Below are 19,375 nucleotides of genomic sequence, written 5' to 3' on the forward strand. Positions count from 1 at the left end.
AGTTCCAATGGAACTGAGCGTGGAGGGGCACTCTGTCTTCTGACCCTGTCCTGCTGCTGTTCCTTCCAGGGTCCTTCAGCCAGAAAGCCCCCAGAGCCTTGAACTCTCTGTCTGCCCAAACCCCTTCCCTGTTTTCCCCCAACTTATTTTTGCTCAAAGGAGGAAAAAGAAGGAAGCAAAAGATGACCAGTTAGTGTCTGAAATCCTGGCTTGCCCCACCCATAACAGGGACTCACACCTGCTGTAGACAGGGAACTCACTACCTCACAAAGCAAACTGCCCATGAGAGATGTCCCTCCCACCTGGCTTACCCCACCCAAGCAGGGGTCCTACAGAGCTTCTGGGGTGGGCAGCGCCTCCTCTTGCCTGGGGGCCTATTCTGGAAGGAGGGAGCACGCTCCGTGGGCCCTCCAGCAGGCTAGAAATGATGTTCCCTCCAGCACCATCCATACATGAGAAGTTTTGTTTCATTAAACACATGACTGGCTGCTCAGGGCTTAGCTCCAGAGCCGCCCAGTTGTCAGGCCTTCTCACACGTGCTCTCTCCGAGGACCATGAGCCCTTTCCTGATGCTGGCTTGTAAAGGTCTCACCCACCTCCCCATTCTACCTGTTGGAATGTAGGTCTGTGTCCTGGCCAACAAGGAGGTCTGTGGAGACAAAGCCAGGTCTCAGTTACCTTTGAGCACCCACCCGGCATGCCCCCAGGAGCCTGCCCTATGCCTTGACCTCGACCTACCCCATCCCAGTCCCCAGCGCAATGGCCAGGTGGGGACGTAGACCTTGACAGGCTGGTCAGGGATAGCTCCCTTTAGGCAACAGCAGAGGGCGCTTCCAGGGAGGCCCCTCACCTTCCGCTGCACCTCAAGCAAGGGAGAAGAGGTGCTGTAGGCAACATCACCCGAGCCTCGAAGACACTCAGTGGCAGCCCCTCAGGCCCCTGACACCCAGCTGGGGTCCCACCCTTGCTCCCCCACTCTGCTCTCCACCCCACCCCAGCCCAGCCCCACTGACTTGGCTGCTCTGGAGCCGAGGCGCTCAGGAGGCTCACAGAGGGAAGGAGGAACCCCGCATGGTACAGGCAGGTGCCCAGGAGCTAGTTCCAGAAGTCTCCACCCACTCCTCCACGCAGCCTACCCTGGCTCCCTGGTATCCAGAGTCTTCAGAAACAGGAGCCCTCGCTTGACAGCCGGGTCTGGGCAGGCTGAGCTCCTGCCTGAGGCCTCGGGGTCTGCTCCTCCCTTCATCTTCCGCAGCCTGGGGAGCGGCCGGCTCTGTGTGTCCACTACCCAGGTGGCACTGGCAGGGGATGGGGCCTGATGGGGGAGAAGAAAGCAACCAGGAGGAGGGGCTTGGGAAACCAAGGGGCAGGAGAGCAGGACTGAGCAGTCTGTGCTCACCTGCCCCCTTCAGTGAGGTCATAAGGCCCATCCTGTCGGTGGGCAAGGCTGCCCTACTTTGTGTGTGCAGAGCTGGCATCCTCTGGGGGGCTCCCCATCACCAAGGCTCTAATCCCTGAACCTCATTGCTGCGGAGGTGGGGGTAACAAGAGTCTGCGTGCCTCAGGCTGGGCTCAGTCGCCCACCCCACCTGCAGCCCAGGTTTCCCCCAGTACCATAATTGGGTGGGATTTTTGCTGCAAGGCAAAGTCCAGAGGAGCACAAACACGCTCCCTCCCCTCTCCCTCCCTGCCCCCACGGGGGCTTCATTCCAGAGTTCTTCCCTCCTTCCCTCTGAGGGTGGGGGCCCCCTCAGTGCCTCGGAGAAGGGGGTGGGCGGCCGGGCATGCCTGGAGGGAACTGGATTCCCAAGGTAGTGAGGAGCAAAGGGAACTTTTCTTTAAAGAGAACCGCTGTCACTCTGAATTCAGGTCTCCTGACATAGTCACGAGGTGACCCCTAGGGCTGGTGTCCACAGGACCACAGGCTCCCTCTGCAAATGCAGAACCAAGTTGTGAGTGGGGAACACTGTGGGAAGCAGCTGCCTCCATCAGCCAGCCAGCGACACACCTGGGGACATCTCAGCCACCCCCTCTCTGAGAAGCTGCACAGAAGCGGCCACATGCCCATCCCTGCCTCTCCATGCACCTCCCTCCCGCAACTCTGCAGCAGCACAGGAGGCCTGGCCCACAGGCTGGGCAGTGCAGGATCCCCAGAGAACACACCACGGATGAATCTGGAGTTGCTTGGAGCTCTCAGAAGCTCCCAGAGCCTCCTTCCTCAATTCCAAAGTGGCAACCAAGATTCCTGCTGAGCTTCGGTCACAGTGTGACTGCAGGAGGACCAGCCCCGGTGGGATAGTGCCTCTTTTTTTTTTTTTTTGAGACGGAGTCTCGCTCTGTCGCCCAAACTGGAGTGCAGTGGCCGGATCTCAGCTCACTGCAAGCTCCACCTCCCGGGTTTACGCCCTTCTCCTGCCTCAGCCTCCCGACCATCCCAGTTATCAGGTCCCCCAGGGGAGGCTGGAGACACTTCCCCTCTGCAAATTGCAACCTCCCCAGGCGGCTCCTGGGGCTCCATATGAATATGCAAATGACTGGGAGCTGGAGAGTTGACTGGTCACTGGGTGACCTTGGGCAAGTCACTTTCCCTCTCTGGTCTTCCCCTGTCCATCAGCAAACTCCTACAGCTTAACTAAATAGTCAGAAATCCCTCTGGCTGAACAGGCTGCATAGCTCTGGGCAGACCTGGAGGTTGGTGGTCCCAGAACCTGGGGGCAGCACTGCGCTTCCCCACCGTCCCATCGTCCCATCGCGTCAGGGGTTTCCACTGTTCTCTTCCCTGGTGCAGTGATGGGGAGAAAAATGGAGGGGTCAATCCCTGCGCCACAGAGAGTCCCACTCGTCCCCCACTGTGACCCACAGGCGCGTGGCTGCACCTTGGAGGTCCACCTGGCCGCTGTCCCCATTGCAGGCTGCACCCGTCCCGGACCCTTTCTATCCGCCGAATGCGCGGGCAGTCCTGGTCTCAGAGGAAGGAGTCCGGCTGCAGGCAGACAGGGCCAAAGGACGTGCACCAGACAACCGTCACTCCCGCCTCAAACCCCCGTCCCAAGCAGGTTGTTGGATGAAGGGGAGACCTAGCCCAGCCACCTCGAGGGCAAGAGACAGAGCTCGCCATAGACCGGGAGCGAGAGGGGGACTGCGGGTCCCACCGTGAGCTCAGGGCGCGCGGGGCTGGAAACCCAGGACTCGGCCCGGGAGACTTGAGGGGCGCGGCCCGGGAGCTCCAGGAGGGCACTTGCGGATCGCGCAGCCCCCGGCCAGCCGCCTGCCCATCTGGCGCACCCCAGCGCCCCGCACACACCTGGGCGCCCGCACACCAGCACGTCCTCAGACACACCGGCACCCACGGCAACAGGAGGGGGCCAAAGCCGCCGCCGCCGCTCGGGCTCCCAGGGCCCCGCCCGCCCCTGCCTGCCCCGCCCGGGCCCCGGCCCTGGCGGGCGCCCCCCGCGGCGCTGCCCCGCCCCCGCCGCCCCGCGCCGCCCCGGGCCTCGGCCCGCAGCCCGGCCGCCGGCCCACCTGGCGCAGCGCCGCCCTCGGAGCCCGCGCACACCCGCGCACCCGCGGTCGCAGGAGGGCCCAGCGACGCCGCCGCGCCAGCTCCCAGGGCCCGGCCCGCCCCGGCGTTCAAGCTCTCGGGGCGGACTCCCGGCCCTCCGCGCCCTCTCGCGCGGCGATGGCCCCGCTCGGATACTTCTTACTCCTCTGCAGCCTGAAGCAGGCTCTGGGCAGCTACCCGATCTGGTGGTGAGTGAGCCTCCTCGCGTTCGCCCCTGCCCCTGTGCGCCGGGCCCGCAGCAGACGGCCCCCTCAGGCAGGGACCCCGCGGTGGCCGGAGCCCGCGCCCTTCTGCTCCAGCCCAGCGTGCGGGCCGCGGGCGGTTGGTTTTCCTGGACGGCCACTTTGGACCTGTTCAGGCCGCTGGGACGCGTGGGTGGCGGAGCTTCCGGAGACATTGATTCCCGAGCGGGGGAGTGGGGGAGGTTGCGGAGGTCCTAGCTGCCCCTGGCGTCGGACAGGGCGAACAGTGGGCTGGGGAGAGGCTGAAAGAAGGTCGGCACGCACGGTCACCGAGGGGACAGGCAGCTCGAGGCCAGGGGACAGGCGAGGGAAGAGGGCAAGCGAGAGGGAATTCGCCGGAGACTTTCCTCAAAAACCGTATCTTACACACAAACACACACACACACGTTTTAAAACAAAGTCGATGAGACAAGACTGAACAGCTCGGAGCAGCGTGGTTACGTAAAGAAAGCTGGGACCCGGCGGGGAGTGGCGCAGAGCCGGCGGCGGGGCGCACTGGGGGCTGGCCCCGGGCCCCGCGCGCCTCTCCGCCGCAGTCCGGGCGCGGGGGTTTCCAGGGGTCCTCTCTGCGAGCCTTTCGCCTGGGTCCGCCTAGCGAGGAGGGGCTGCTGTAGAGAGAGGTAAAGGTGAGTTAAGCACGGGGTGTGAGGGGCTCCAGAACCCTCAATCAGAAAGCGCTTAGCTGCGCCCTCCATGCCAGAAAAGGCGCGTTCCATGAGACCCTCCCCAGCCTGGCGATGGAAGTGCAGATAAACCAAAGGAAGGGTCCCCAAAGGTCTCTCTCAGGCCTCCCACCTCCACCGCACATATCCTGTGGGAGGGGGAACGGGGACCACACTTTCGCCAGGGCTTGTGATCCCTCAGAGCCCTCACCAAGCAAGGGTCACCCCAGTTCCGAATTAAGGGCGCTCTGAGATGCCCAAGATTGAGGAACACAAGTGGCAGGAATGTGGGCGCTCAGGGCCAGGCGCAGCGCTGGTAGGACCCGCAGTTGGAGAGAAGCCTCCCCACAAGCATGCACACTCCCCTCCCCATCATTCTCCGACGGCAGCCTGGAATTATAATAATTACGCCGAGGGGAAGGGGGGAGACCCAGCGAGCCGAGGTACATCTAATCCGATAATAATTTTTCTCTTCGAGATGGTTCAGGAGCGGGGGCTCCCGCGGTAGAGGCGCCGGGCCAGGAGCAGCGGGGCGGGGAAAGGGCAGCCCTAGGCAGCTGACGGGCCTGGAAGAGGCCGCGAGGCCGCGGGGACGCGCTTCGGGGACCCCCGCGCACCCCCACTTCCGCGTGCCCCATTTCCTGTGCGGCACCTGCGGCGCCCAGTGGCCCACCTGAGGGCCAGGCTCAGGGCGCGCCTTGGGGCGCTGGGATACTGACGCGCGTCCAGACGGCCGCAGGGAGTCAGGGGCAGCGCGTTCGTCGGAGAGAGCCCTGAGGGCGGCCAGCTTACGCACCAGGCAGGCTTCTAATTAGAACCCGCCGCGTTCCTGAGCGCAAAAGGAAGCGCCTTGGCCCCCGCGCCCTTCCCATAAATGTCGCCAGCCTCCTGGCAACCCTGCGCCCTAGGATCTTTGTCCTGTCGGCCCTGAGGGTTCCTAGCCTCGGTCCCCGTCCACCTCATACGCATGTATACCTCCCTTTCACCTGGGCCCCCTGTGTTCTACTCTGAATGGACCCTGAGACACCCTCCAGGACACTCAGGTATTCTGCAGGGGAGCCAGGAGGAGCAGAGAAGTGAAGTCCCTGTACCCTCCCCACCCTCCCATCAAGAGTACAGGACAGTCCTTTGGCCACACAGGGAAGGGGGACATAGAACCCCCACCTGACACTGATGTGGGTGGGTGGTGAGGACCCCTCCCCCATCCCCACCCCCACTTTGTTCTCAGTAGGGTTCTCACACTTGGGGATTCTCTGCTTCCTGAGAAGCAGCCTCCGCTTGGGGGAGGCTGGCTTCCTGGGGACAAGTCTGCCCCCTTCTTGATCCCCTCTCTGCCCCCAGGCAGGCTCGTGCTTGAGCAAGGACATGCCTTCCCCCAGGCGTGAGCAGCACACGGGCAGCATAGGGAGGAAGACTCACAGAAGGACACAGCGCTGCAGGACCCCTGCTGCTGGACCCCTGCCACTTGTGTCCTGCAGTTTAATAGCCAGGGAAGATTCTCTCTCTTTCTCTGAGTCTTCTACCCAGTAGAGCGTCTCCTCCTTTCTCCTGTCTCCCAGCATCCTCCCCAGATTAAGCATCACCAGGGGAGGAAGGGACCTTGGCCCCTGCCAGGTGGGCTCCTGGTGAGCCCCAGTGGAGCGGAGCAGGCTGGGGTGGGTGGCCTCTCTGTAACTCCTCACCTGCGCCCCCAGCCCCTCCCTAACATGAAACTGCTGGCCCCTTGCTTCTCCCCCCTCCACCATCACCAGCACATGAAAGTGAAAGTGAAGGGGAATCTCCTCACCTGGAGAAACAAACCAGGAAACAGCCCAATTCAGGGTAATTAGGCTTTTGAAGTTGGCAGAGGGAGAGGCAAAGGTGTCCCTGTGTGGCCAGCAGCACTGTGAGAGAGTGAAGGGCCACCTGCCTCCCCAGGGCTGGGTGGCCCAGAGGTGTCTTACACCCACGCAGCAGATGCCAGCAGTCCCAAGGCCGAGCGGGTCTGAAATGCAGAGACGGGCCTGGTCTAACACTGAATGGTTCAGAGCTGCACAGATGTCCAGGGGCATCCATTCTGAGCTCATCCAGTGACAGACAGGAGCCAGGCAGGAGACCAAACCAAGGCCTATGCACCTGACCACCTGCGTCCCATGAGGCCACAGACGGCAGGAACCTAGTGACCCCCACCTCCCTGCACACCCCTTCTAAGCTGAGTTCTCAGGAACAAGAATTCATGGAAGAGCCCACATGGACAGAGGACAGGGCAGTTGCGCTGCAAGGAGACCAAGGCCCCATCTGAGAACAATCCCCGGGCACGCCCGCACTCCAGGGCACTCTGAGCACTTCTCCCTTCTTCTTCTCATGTCTGGGTTAATGGCATCTTGTCATCTCCCCAGGGACCCCACCAGGACCCTAGACGTAGGCCTGTGCCTCCCGACACCACCTCCCCAGGGTCCAAGCCCACTTTGGGGCTCGCAATTGGATTTTGTTCATCTTTCAAGTCCCTCTGCTGCCTTTACCAGACTGGGCTGTGGCACTCCCGCCACGGCCACCTCCTGCTTCCGTTCTCAGTCCGGGCCCTTCCCTGGGACTCACACCCACCCAGCCACCTGGAGTTGCTACCAGGCCTGGCGATAGCCACCCCTGCTGCCTGTCAGAGCACAGCAAGCTCCGCCCCTCACCCAGCCCTGCTCTCCCTCTCAGGCCGTTCCTTCTGCCCGGCCATCACCAGCTCCTGCTGGACTGTGGGCTCCTGAGCACAGAGGCCTGGCTGCCTATAGATGGCCACCCCGGTTGTTCCAGGGAAGTGCAGTGTGGGTCGTGTTCAGCCTTTTCCCTGCCCCTGACCTGCTCCACAGCCTCACTCATGCTCCCTCCAGGGTCCCCCTCACATCCCTCTGGACCTCGAGCTTGTCACTATGACAGAAACACATCGTGACCTCCATTTTTATAGGGCACCTCACACAGCCCTCGACAAAACATGTAGACACTTTCAGGCCCTCCACTCTCCTACACACTCATGGGTGCAAACAACCTCCTGGGCACAAGAGCTCAGCCCCTCATCCCAGCCCTTCATGGGCTGGAGGGCTGGCACCCCTGGAGGCCTTACTCAGCCAGTGTCTGCACCACACCACCTCCAGGCACCTCGCCCCGTGTCCTCAGTCCTGATGGGCCTCACTGTGGTGGGGAGACAGCTTGACTGGAAGACGGGTCAGGTGAAGAGGCAGCTTAGCGGGCAGGAGCCAGGAAGGGGTGCAGGAGGGAAGGAGCTCGGCTGGAATGATGGGTCAGGCAGACATGTGCGGCGTGTGGGCAGGTGACTGCAGCACGGGTGTTTCGGGGACTGAGAGGGGCCAGTTGGGCAGGGCAGGGACATGGCCCAGGGTACCCAAAAGCTCAGATGGGAAGGGCCTCGTGATAGGAGGGATGGGTGCCACTCCTGGAGTTGCCCTGCCTCCACATTAGCCTGCGAATGGCACACTCCCTCCACAGGCCCGGCCTCACCCTAGCCTCTTCTTCCTTCCCGCTTTGCCTGCATCTGTCTGTGTCTCTCTGTTTCTCTGTTCCCTGTCTCTGTTCCTCCATGTCTCCATACCTTTGTCTCTCAGTCTCTCCCTGTCTGTCTGGCTCTTCCCTGTATCTGTCTCTGCCCATCTCTGTCTCTATCTCTCTGTGTCTGTCTCTGCCTCTTTCACTCTTTGTCCGTCTGTCTCTCTCTGCCTGTTTCTATCACTCTATCTCTTTTAATCTCTGTCTCTCTGTCTTTTGCAGTTTCTGTCTCTCATCTCTGCCTCTGGCACTGAGGACAGCAGTCACTAGTAAATAAAACTCATGAAACGAGTTGAGTGGAGTCATCAGGCCAGCCCTCCCAGAGCTGTGGGATCTCAGGGCCCTGGGGTGGCATTGCCCCTCAGAGCTGCCCACACACAAACCCCTCCTGAGGGTGACAGTCAGGAGTGGCCACAGATCCACAGCCACCACAGGGACCCACCACGCCCTTTCAGAGCACAAAAGCTCCTCCTGTCTGGCGCTGGCACCTCAGGCACTGGCCAACTTGGGCCCTTGAGGCCAGCTGCCCCTCTGACTCAAGAGACTTGTTCCAACGATGTTTGCTTCGCATAAGCCTCCTGGAATCCTTTGTAGCAGGGAGAACAGGATGAGTAGATACAGTCACAGCAGCCTAGTCTTAGGGGTGGTGACCACTCAGTGGCCACTTCTTCCACTGGGTCCCTTGTGCACATCGCCATGCTGTGAGGAGGGAAGCTCCAGTGTCCAGCAGCCCTCCCAAGATGCAGGCAACAGGGCTCATGCCATCTCCATCAAGGGACCCCGTTGGGGCTTCTCAACGTGGGGCCTACCGTGCAGAGCCCAAATGTGAACGCTTGACCATCTGTCCATGAAGAAACCAGAACAGAAATTGGGAATTTAAAAAGGATTTGGTGACATTGTAGCGGTTTGACAGTGCTGCAACCATTCCTGTGGATTTTGTAATAATGGAAATTTAAAAACAAACCAACAGCATCCCTCTGTTGGGAGTCTAGTCTGAGAAAGCCAGCCTGAAGCCACACCTGCAGTGATGGGGGTGGGGAGGTCTCTCAATGTGGACCACTGCCTGTAGCCCTTATCCATTGGATTTTTGACCAAAACGCGAGTCTTCTAACTTGCCCCCTTTACGAGTAGTTGAAGGACTGCGTTGCTGTTTCTGTTCAGAAGACCCACTTCATGTCTCTGAAGGCAGTTGGTTGGGGAAGAAGGATTAGACTCTGTGTGGCTCAAGGGGCGGGGCTGGGGCAGAGGTTGCAGGTGCCAAGAAGGCTGGTTCTGGCTCCTGAAGAGAAAAGGCTCCCTAGGGATGAGAGCCAGTGCCCCGAATGGTACCTGGGAAGTGCTGAGCTGCAGCTACCGAGGCTGAAGGAAAAGAATGTCATTCACAAAGGAGACCTGTACAGCCCCATAGATAGGGTCTCACTCTGTCACCAAGGCTGGAGTGCAGAGATGTGATCTCGGCTCACTGCAGCCTCGACCCTCATGGGCTCAAACGATCCTCCCATCTCAGCCTCCTGAGTAGCTGGGGCCACAGGCACGCACCACCACGCCCAGCTAATTTTTGTATTTTTGTAGAGGCTGGTTTCACCATGTGGCCCAGGCTGGTCTCAACCTCCTGGGCTCCAGCAATCCTCCCATCCTGGCCCCTTGTGTGTAGCTGGGATTACAGGCTCATGCCACTACGCCTGGCTAATGTTTTTTATTTTTTGTTGAGATGGAGTCTTGCTTCGTGGCCCAGGCTGTGCACTTTAATGTTGGACAATCCCCCACCCCACCCCACCCCTCACTGGTTACAACCCTGAGGCTGGTGAGGGGCACATGGCCTCCTCCTTGGCCTCCCTACTGGCCTCCCCAGGTGACACCCTGGAGGTGTCTCTCACATTGCTGCTTCCACATTCCTTCCCCGGCAAAACGTGCCGCTGCCGCCCAGGGAAACTGGCAAGTGCGTGGCCGCGGGCACAGGAGCCGCTGTGCCTGCTGGGACTCGTTCAAAGTATGTGTCAGTAATCCCAGCTGGGCCGGCGGGCAGGAGGAGGTGCGGGTTGGGAAAGCTCCAGGCAGGGCTGGGCAGCCTGGACTGGGAAGGGGTGCCGACACCCAGGAGGGACCTGGGGGCTCTAAATCCTGGGGACCCTAGCCAGCTCACAAGGTGCTTGAGCTGCCAAGAGTGGTCTTCCAGGCAGCTGCAGTTCCACCACTGGGTGTGAGGAGAAGCCAGAGTCTCAGGGGTCTCCCGGGCAGGTGGGCACCCTTGGGAAGTCTCAGCCTGGGTGAGCTGGGATATCATCCACCAACAGACAAACACTCTGAGCTTCAGGTCTGAGGAAGGAAACCTTATCCTTGCCCATGGAGTGGCTCTGATCTTAAGAAGACAAAGATTTGGAACAGGATGTTTGCTCCAGAGGCCCCACAGAGGGGAAGCCCACTGGCCCAAGCAGGACCCTCCATGGCAGAGACACGCACCTGCCCTGGTCCTCCATACCTGCCTGTGTTGCAGCTGTGCTGGAGCCAGAGGGGTCCCAGGAGGTGGCCAGCTGGGCTCAGGGCACAAATTGCATCCTGGAGGGGCAGCCCTGGCAGGCCCGCGAGTGGGGTGCACTGGGTCCCTCTCGGGCCAGGAGGAGGCTGAGATGACATCCAGCAGGGCAGCAGGGCCTGAGAGCAGTGCCCCCATTCCACGCACTGTTCCCCTCTCTCAGAGCTTCAGGTAGGAGAGGGGTCCATAACCCCTTTAGGCAGATGGGGAAACTGAGGCCCCAGAGGGGAAAGAGAGAAAGAGCAAACAAACAAATGAGTAACAGGGCCCTAGTTGAAGCCCATGCCTGCCTTCCAGGCCTCCTGTCCACACACCTGGGTGGAGCATTACTGTGAGGTCCCCACGCCCCCAGCAAACATGCAAGCACAGAGCTGTGCCCCTGGTACATGGGTGCTCTGAGTTTGCTAAATTTTACTGCTGAAAGACACCAGGCCTGGACTTGAGAAACCTAAGAGCCTGCCAGCCTCAGAAGGACTTGCACGGGAATAGTGGAGGCTGGATGTGATGGCCACTCAGGATCCCCACAGCTGTGTGGCTGCCAGAAGGCCTCCACGCTTTGCCCTGAGCCTCCATCCATAGGGATTAGGTAGCACCTCCAGTGCCACCACATAAGATGGGAAATTGCACATGGGACCAAACCAAGCCGGAGAGGCCAGCATGGTCTGGACTGGGCTAGCCTACCGCCTGCCTTGTGGTCCTGGGCCAGCCTCCTTCCTCCCCTGCATGTCACAGCCAGCGTCTCTGCCGTACCTCTGGCGAGCTGCCTGGCCTTTCGACAGAAGTGAGGGAGTGAGGAAGAAAAACCATTAGTGCTTGTGGGCTGCAGGCATGGCTGCTGTGACTTTGGCCACCGGTGGGAGCCGTGGGTCTAGAGACTGGGGCCATTTTACAAAACTACATTTGTGTGTGTTCTGAGTGAATATGACAGCCTCCCCTTCAAAACAAACTATTATTGGGGTGGGGGGGGAAAGAACCTAACAGCATTTGTGAAAATCTGGAAGGAAAGACAAGTCTGTGATCTTATCAACTTTTTCAACTTTTTGTTTTTCTAAGAATAGAAACAGTTTGTGTTCCGTTTTTGAAAACTCACTAAGCATCATCTCCGTTTCTGGGGACTTCTGGATGATTACACGATGGTTCCAGTAGGCCTTGTGGTGCTGGAGTGCTGCGATCTGCTAGCCCAGCTCTGCCGTTCACTCCAGAGCTGGGATTCCAGGGAAAGGGGACAGAGCAAGAGAGGCTGGAGATATTGGAAGAGCAGGGGCACATTCCCTTGGGACACTGATTTTGCATGGCCAGAGGGATATCTGGTGTCCCATCCAGTTGGGCAGTTAGAATTTCAGCCACTCAGCTATGTGGCGGCTGGACGTGGGAAACATGGACTCTTCCTGGGACACTGTGGTGTTGGCAGTGAGAGGGGAAAGGGAATGAATTCCCCATCCGGTGAATCACAGGCTCAGGGTGCAGGGCATGGGGTCAGGGAGGGCAGGCTGGCCTCAGCCTCTCCCGGGGGATTGGGCCCAGCCTTCCTGCCCCTGCTGTTCCCACCGCCCCGAGGCAGGGCCCAGACCTCACTGAGATCCAGATCGATGGCATCCATCCAGGAAGTGAGTAGGGAGTGACGGTTGACAAGATCACCGCCCCCTCCCTCCCTCTCGCGCCGCCCAAGTGCTTACCTGTGGTTCTTTGTGTGAGTGACCCTCAGCAAGGACCCTTCGTCCCTGACCAGACACTTGTTTGCATGCCTACAAAGCGTGGGAGAGGTCGAAGGAGAGATTGGAGAATTCATCAGAAGCCCAAGTGGGAGCTCCTGGCCCTGACTGCTGACTGGGGCCACGCTTGTCTTAGGGCACCAGGCAGGACAGTGGCCACTCGTGGCTGCTCCGCCCAAGGCCATGAGCAGGCAGGAGCCACGGACTGACAGCCAGTGCTCAGGGTCTGTCCATGCCTGTCACCTTCCGGGCACCTGATGTCCCTTTCCATCCCCCCACATGCTTTAAGAGTCTGCTACTACCTTGCTCTTTTGGGGACCCTTTTTTGGGGTGGAGGTAGGTCCCTGGCCCCCCCCAGGGTGATTATCAGCAAGACTGACTCCCCAGAGACTTGGCCCAAGGGAGCCCCCAAGGACCTTGAGAGTCCTCGTGAAGACAGACATGGCCATGAAGCAAGTTTAGACTCAAGAGCCGTAGAAGTTTCCCTGTTAGCCTTAGAAGGTCCAAGCCAGAGGCAGCCTGGGTGAACCTAGCACACGTTCCCCATGGCACTCATGCTTCTGGGGCCACCCTTTAGAGGAACCTGCTCTAAACCATGACCACCCAGTTCAGCTGGGGAAACTGAGGTTCCAACAGTCCCAAAGCTGCAGGTGCAACAGTTAGGGCCACCACCCATGGCCCCCGGGTGGCCCCCTGGGGTGGAAAGGGGGCTGCATTGGGGACAGGAAGCCCTGTGATGTCTTGGGTCGTCAGCTGCAAGGAGGCTGTCCAGGCTCTGTGTGACTTGCGCCATTTATCTCTGACTCGTTTGTAAATGTTATTTTGCAGGGACTGGGGTTTCATACACGTACTCGTCCATTCTGCATTGCTATAAAGGAATGCCTGAGACTAGAAAGAAAAAAGGTTTAATTGGCTTAGGGTTCTGCAGGCTGTACAAGCATGGCACCAACATCTACTTCTGCTGAGGCCTCAGGGAGCTTCCACTCATGGTGGAAGGTAAAGGGGGGGTACATGTGCACACAAGGGAGAGGGAGCAGGGGAGGGTGCCAGGCTCCTTCTAACAACCAGCTCCTGCATGAACTCATTACTGCAGGGAGGGCACCATGCCATTCACGAGTGATCTGCCTCTGAGACCTAAATGGGTGGGACCCACTAGGCCCCACCTCCAACACTGGGGTTTGCATTTCAACATGAGATTTGGAGGGGACACACATCCAAACTACATCAACACATTTGAAGGGCATTGTAGGATCTTAGAAAGCAGCGGCCCCTGAAGGCCAGCATGCAGGAAGCCCTGTTCTGCTGTATTAGCCAGTAGCTGTGGCAAAGCTCCATTCCCTGAGCCTTGGCTTGCTGCTCTGGGAGGTCCCAGTGCCACCTATGCAGGTCATGTGGGTTTTGGGGAGCCACATGACTGGAACCTGTGGTCAGGTCACCAGTGAGCTCTGCCCAGCAGGTGGAGGCCAGGTAAGGGGCTGGGTGGTGGTAGTAACAGGAGCAATGCTGGGTAGTGGAAGGGAGAAACAACCAGCTTCAGCAAGGCTCCCTTTCAGAGACAAGAGTGCTGGAAAGGTGGAGAGGCCGCAGGAGGAGGGAAGAGGAGGGACTAGCTCTCTAAAGACCACAGTGGCCGGGCGCGGTGGTTCACACCTGTAATTTCAGCATTTTGGAAGGCCAAGGCGGTAGGATGGTTTGAGTCCAGGAGTTCAAGACCAGCCTGGGCAACATAGAAAGACCCCATCTCTACAAAAAATACAGAAGTTAGCCAGGCATCGTGGCACAGACCTGTGGTTCCAACTACTTGGAAGGCTGAGGCTAAGATGGGAGGATCCCTTGAACCCTGGAGGTCAAGGCTGCAGTGAGCCCTTAGCCTGGATGACAGAGCAAGACTTCATCTCTAAAACAGTAAATTAATAAAATTTTACAAATAATAAAGGCCATGTCGATAGTCTGGCAGAGACAGCGGTGGCTCAGGTCCCTGGAGCTTGCCTAGCAAGATGCCAGAGGTGGCAGCCTGGCCCTCAGATCCTTCTTCTTCTCTGGATCTGAGAAGCTTAGGTGTTGGAACTCAGAGGTGGTCAGGAAATGCCAGCATGAGCAGGAAAGGGAGAGGGAGTATCTGCTGCCTCCCAGTGCTGCAAGACCCTGTCTCTACAAAAAATACGCAGACTGACCTCCCCAGTTTGGGCATAAGCGTCCTTTTCATGTTCCAAGGTCGGATCCGGGAGTCCAGGTTGCATCGTATTTGATGCATCCTGAGAACCTGTGCTGAGAACAGGACCCTGGGGACACACGATCTCGAAGGCTGGGTTCTTATTCACTCTCCGTTTGCAGAGCCCCTCCCCAACTCACTGCAGCCAGTACTCCCTGGCGAGACCCTGAGACAGGCCTGTCTGTCCCTTGTCCCAGGCAAGCCTGGCCCACAGGGTGTGGGAGGAGGAAGTTACAGGTCATGGTTTCTCAAGCACTGATGGATTCCAGGCATCTGCATTCTCCTTGGATTAGAAATTTGGATCCTAGGAGCTTTTGGGGGCTGGGGAAGGGATAGTGCCTGTGCAGTTTAGATTTTTAATTTTTTTTAGAGACAGGGTCTCACTCTATCACCCAGTCTGGTGTAATCAGAGCTCACTGTAGCCTTGTCCTCCTGGGCTCAAGTCCCAGGCAGCTGGGACTACAGGTGTGTGCCACCGCACCCAGCCAACTTTTGTATTTTTGTAGAGATGGGGTCTTGCTATGTTGCCCAGATTGGTCTTGAACTTCTGGCCTCAAGCAATCCACCTGCCTCAGCCTTCCAAAGTGCTGAGATTACAGGCATGAGCCACCATGCCCAGCCTTATTTTTGATTTTCTGTTTAATGACCCAACTGATCCTTCAAGGCCCAACCAAAATCTGGCGACCCAGTGAGCCTCCTGGGCCCTCCTCTGTACTATTTCCTGGCCCCACAGGAGCTCCCCCTCTGCCTGCCAGCTTTCCACCCTCCTCAGGCAGGGTCTGTGGCCCAGGCCTTCTGGTGGCCTGGTGCTGTCAGAAGGAGAAATCTCTCAGGAAGCAACTCAAGGAACTAGAGGGGCCCTCTGGTCCACAGGAGGCAGGAGAAGCCCATCCTGACCCCAGATCCACAAGGGCCCGTCAAGGGAGGGGACCCATCAGAGCTGTTAGAGGCCAGGGATGCTGGAGCCACCTCTGGGATGGCAGCTGGCCACCTGCACCCTGGCCATACCCAGGAGGAGGGTGAGAGGGGCACAGAGCTGGCTGACTCAGCACCCTGAGAACGGAGGCTTCAGACTTGGGAGTCCCCCTCTCTGCTTTCCCTAGAGACCGGGGAAAAGGCAACCCCTCCCAGCCCCGAGCCTGAGAGCCCAGGTAACCCTGGCTCCGTGCTGGTCATAGTGTTCTGGGGTGGGCAGAGTGACAGCCCCCAAAATGAATCCAGCATCTAGCCTCAGAGAAGGGATGCACCTTGGAAATGGCCACATCCCCCAGGTCTCTGTTTTGTAAGCAGCAAACTCTAAGTGGATTCCTTTGTTTCTCCTCATTCTAAGTCTCCAAGTAAACAAGGACATTCAACTACTCAAGTTTTTCCTTCTTTCGGACACTTCTTGCTCACTTCTCTGGCTGTAAGCCAGGCTGGCCCTGGAGCCTAGGTACCCAGCCCTTCTCAGACACACTCCCAGGCCTCAGCCATGACACTCAAATGTTTGTCCCCTACAACATTCCATTAGGAAAATTTTCAAACATCTGGAAAAGATGCAGCCTTTGGACATCAAAGCCTTGTGTGTCCACAGCTCACGCTGAAGTCAGCCTGCTTTATCTCACACCCACCACCCTCTCCATTCTCTATCTATCTGTCTTATCTTTTTATGCTTACGTCAGTCTGCTCTGTCCCAAACACTGTAGCAGGCACGTCCTGAACCAGTGCTGGATGTTTTGCAAGCAACATCCCACATGGAGTCTCGCCATAGAATGGGTGAAGGGGAAGCATCTGGGTTCATGGAATGGAGGCACCTCACCTGGGGGCAGCCACCTTACCTCACCCTGGCTTAAAAATGGAAGCCCCTTGCCTGTAATCCCAGCACTTTGGGATGCCAAGGCGGGTGAATCACCTGAGGTCAGGAGTTTGAGACCAGCCTGGCCAACATGGCAAAACCCCGTCTCTACTAAAAATACAAAACTTAACCAGGTGTGGTGGTGCACACCTGTAACCTCAGCTACTCGGGAGGCTGAGGCAGGAGAATTGCTTGAGCCAGGAGGGGGAGGTTGCAGTGAACTGAGATCACACCACTGCACCAGCCTGGGCAACAGAGTGAGACTCCATCTCAAAACAAACAAACAAAAAAAGGAAGCCCCTGCAGTCCTGGGCTAAGCAGACGGTTGGTCTCCCAGCCTTACCCTACATGGGCACCTCAAGGCCCCTTTGCTGGGGTTCCTGGGTGCTCTGAGGTGCATGGTTTGAAAACCACGAGTCCAGCCCCTGTGGTCACCTCCCTGGCCTGGTTCAACCCACCTTCTCCTGTCTAGAGGCCTCTTTCCCACAGTCCAGATCAGAGACAGCTGACCCTGGCCACCACCACTTGGGCTTGGGCAGTGGCAGTGCACACCATACCCCAGGGACCCCGGATGGTCATCCAGTGGCCGGGACTCAAAGAAAGAGAGAGGATGGGGGAGGGAAACATGGAAGAAGACTGTCCAGCTACCTACAGCAGGGACACCAACCCAGCCTGCATCAGGGCTGGCCTTCCTGGGAGTACTGGGATCTACAAAACGGTGGAGGGGGTGTGCAGGGACACCCGGGGCAGGGTACCTGCATATAGTGAATGGATAAAGGAGTGAACAAGGGAGCTGACTGTGCAAGGACAGACCACAGGGGTGCAGGCTTGGGTGGTGGCCTGGGGATGCCCATGGGGTCTGGCGTGAGGTTATGAACTCAAATGGGGGCCAGACAGGAGGGAAGGTGACCAGGGAGAGGGAGGCCAGATCTCCAGAGGGTAGACATACTGGGGACCCTGAACGCTGGGTCTCTACTAAAGAGATCCAGACTGGTTGGATCCAGTGGACACATCGACAGGTGGTCATAAGCATGAGGAACTCTCTCTCCACCCACCTCCACCAGTGCCCAAAAGGACCTGGTGATTTCTTTAAATTGAGGTGTATTTTGTACAGCAAAATGGAAGACCCTAAGCACATGGCTCAATTCGTTCTGATGTGAAGCACTCGTGTAACCAACATCCCAGTTAAACACAGAGCACTTCGGCCAGGCTGGCCCGGCAGAGCTTCCCTGATGACAGGCACATTCCCTATCTAACTGTCCCATTCAGGGTAGCCACGGGCCACACATGAAGCATGGTTGGTGCCACTGAAGGGCTGAGTTTTACATTTCTTGTATTTTAATTAATTTTAAACTTAATTACATTAATTTAAAAGGCACAGATGTCGAATGTCTTTTGCCAAAGCAGAGCACAGCCTGGGAGCTGTTGGGACCTAGAAAACGAGGAGTGAGGTCGCCACAGTGCTGACTCTCCTGCGGATGAGTGTTGCCTGGTCTTGAGTTCAGATTGGGGGATGCAGAGGGCCCCAGGAACATCTCACGGTTGAGCCCCTCCTCCCCACGTGCTCACGGGAGCCCATGCCTTTGGTTTTCTGAGCAGGGTGGCACCCTAGAGGCGGCTTTCATTTGTTTATTCACTCTCCTATTGACGGATGCTTGGGTGGCGTCCAAGTTCCTGCTCTCAGGCTCAAAGGCCTGGGAAGATTCCTGAACACGTCTCACTGTGGACACGTGTTTACATCTAGGGGTACATAGCCAAAAGCCGGCCTGCGGGCTGGCAGGATAGGTCTGAGTTCCATGGTGATTTCTATGCTGGGTCACGCCTACATCCCGGAAACCAGGTCTCCTCCTCCAATCCTAAAGCCAAAGGCATCCCTCCTCTGGGCAGTCCCCACCTGACCCAGTCCCCGGCCTGAGTTCTCAGGTTCTAGCCCTCAGTCCCCCAATGGGCTCCAGGTCAACCTGGTGTGAACGAGGCCCAGGCAGTTGTACTGAGCAGGAATGCGGGGCTGCATCATGTTCTATTACAGATCTGGACAACTTGGATTCTGAGCTGAGTATTGGGGGTAGGGCAGGTCAGGTTCCTGGCCTTGTAAAATCAGACTTCCAGATAAAACATACAGAAAAACACATAGATGATATCAAAACATCTAGAAAAAATTAAATAGCCAGCATTGAGTATTTATTCCACACACAGCATTGTGTCAAGCACTTCATGTATAACATATAGGCTTAAGAGCTGGGCAAGGTGGCTCATGCCTGTAATCCCAGCACTTTGGGAGGCTCTAGCGGGAGGTCACTTGAGGCCAGGAGTTTGGGACCAGCCTGGGCAACATAGCAGGTCCTTGTCTCTACAAAATGTAAAAATAAAAATTAGCTGGCTGTGGTGGTGTGTGCCTGTAGTCCCAGCTAATCTGGAGGCTGCAGTGAACCATGATCATACCACTGCACTCTGGCCTGGGCAACACAGTGTGATCCTGTCTCAAAAAAAAAAAAAAAAACAATTAGAAGGCATGGTTTATGAACATTATTTTAGAGGCCATAGAGAATCTTTAATTGGAATTTTAAGTAAAAATTATCTTACTTGCAAAATAAGAAATCGGATTTCCTTCATGGTGGAAGCTGCGTCTCGCCCACCCCCAACCCGAATGCACTTGAGGCCCCAGAGCAAAGGGTCTGTAGCCTGCTCATCTGTGTCACTGTCCCAGCCCCACACTCACCACCAGGTCTTGCCCTCTGCAGGTCACTGGCTGTCGGGCCACAGTATTCCTCCCTGGGCTCACAGCCCATCCTGTGCGCCAGCATCCCAGGCCTGGTCCCCAAGCAGCTCCGCTTCTGCAGGAACTACGTGGAGATCATGCCCAGCGTGGCCGAGGGCATCAAGATTGGCATCCAGGAGTGCCAGCACCAGTTCCGTGGCCGCCGGTGGAACTGCACCACCGTCCATGACAGCCTGGCCATCTTCGGGCCTGTGCTGGACAAAGGTACAGGAGTGGTCTGGGGGAGGGCAGATGAGTCTGGAGTGGGACAGTCTCCCGCCTGGCGCAGCCTGACATTCTTATCTGTGCACACGGTGGGAACAGCGCCT

General features: G+C 58.0%; 1 protein-coding gene across 3 annotated transcripts in view; it reads left to right on the forward strand.

Annotated features, from left to right (window-relative positions):
* WNT3A (Wnt family member 3A) overlaps positions 1-19,375 on the forward strand; it is a 93,911-nt gene that overhangs the window by 35,681 nt on the left and 38,855 nt on the right. For 2 of the 3 annotated variants that reach the window (XM_045398159.2, XM_045398164.2), the window contains exons 1-2: positions 3,549-3,750; positions 19,030-19,271. In XM_045398159.2, coding sequence (XP_045254094.2) covers positions 3,680-3,750; positions 19,030-19,271 — 313 coding nt within the window. In that variant the 5' untranslated portion in view covers positions 3,549-3,679. Of the gene's footprint in view, positions 1-3,548; positions 3,751-19,029; positions 19,272-19,375 lie in introns of those variants that run through there. The other variant, XM_065542966.1, reaches the window with a different exon arrangement.

Source organism: Macaca fascicularis, chromosome 1 (genome assembly GCF_037993035.2).
Source record: "Macaca fascicularis isolate 582-1 chromosome 1, T2T-MFA8v1.1".
Taxonomy (NCBI): domain Eukaryota; kingdom Metazoa; phylum Chordata; class Mammalia; order Primates; family Cercopithecidae; genus Macaca; species Macaca fascicularis.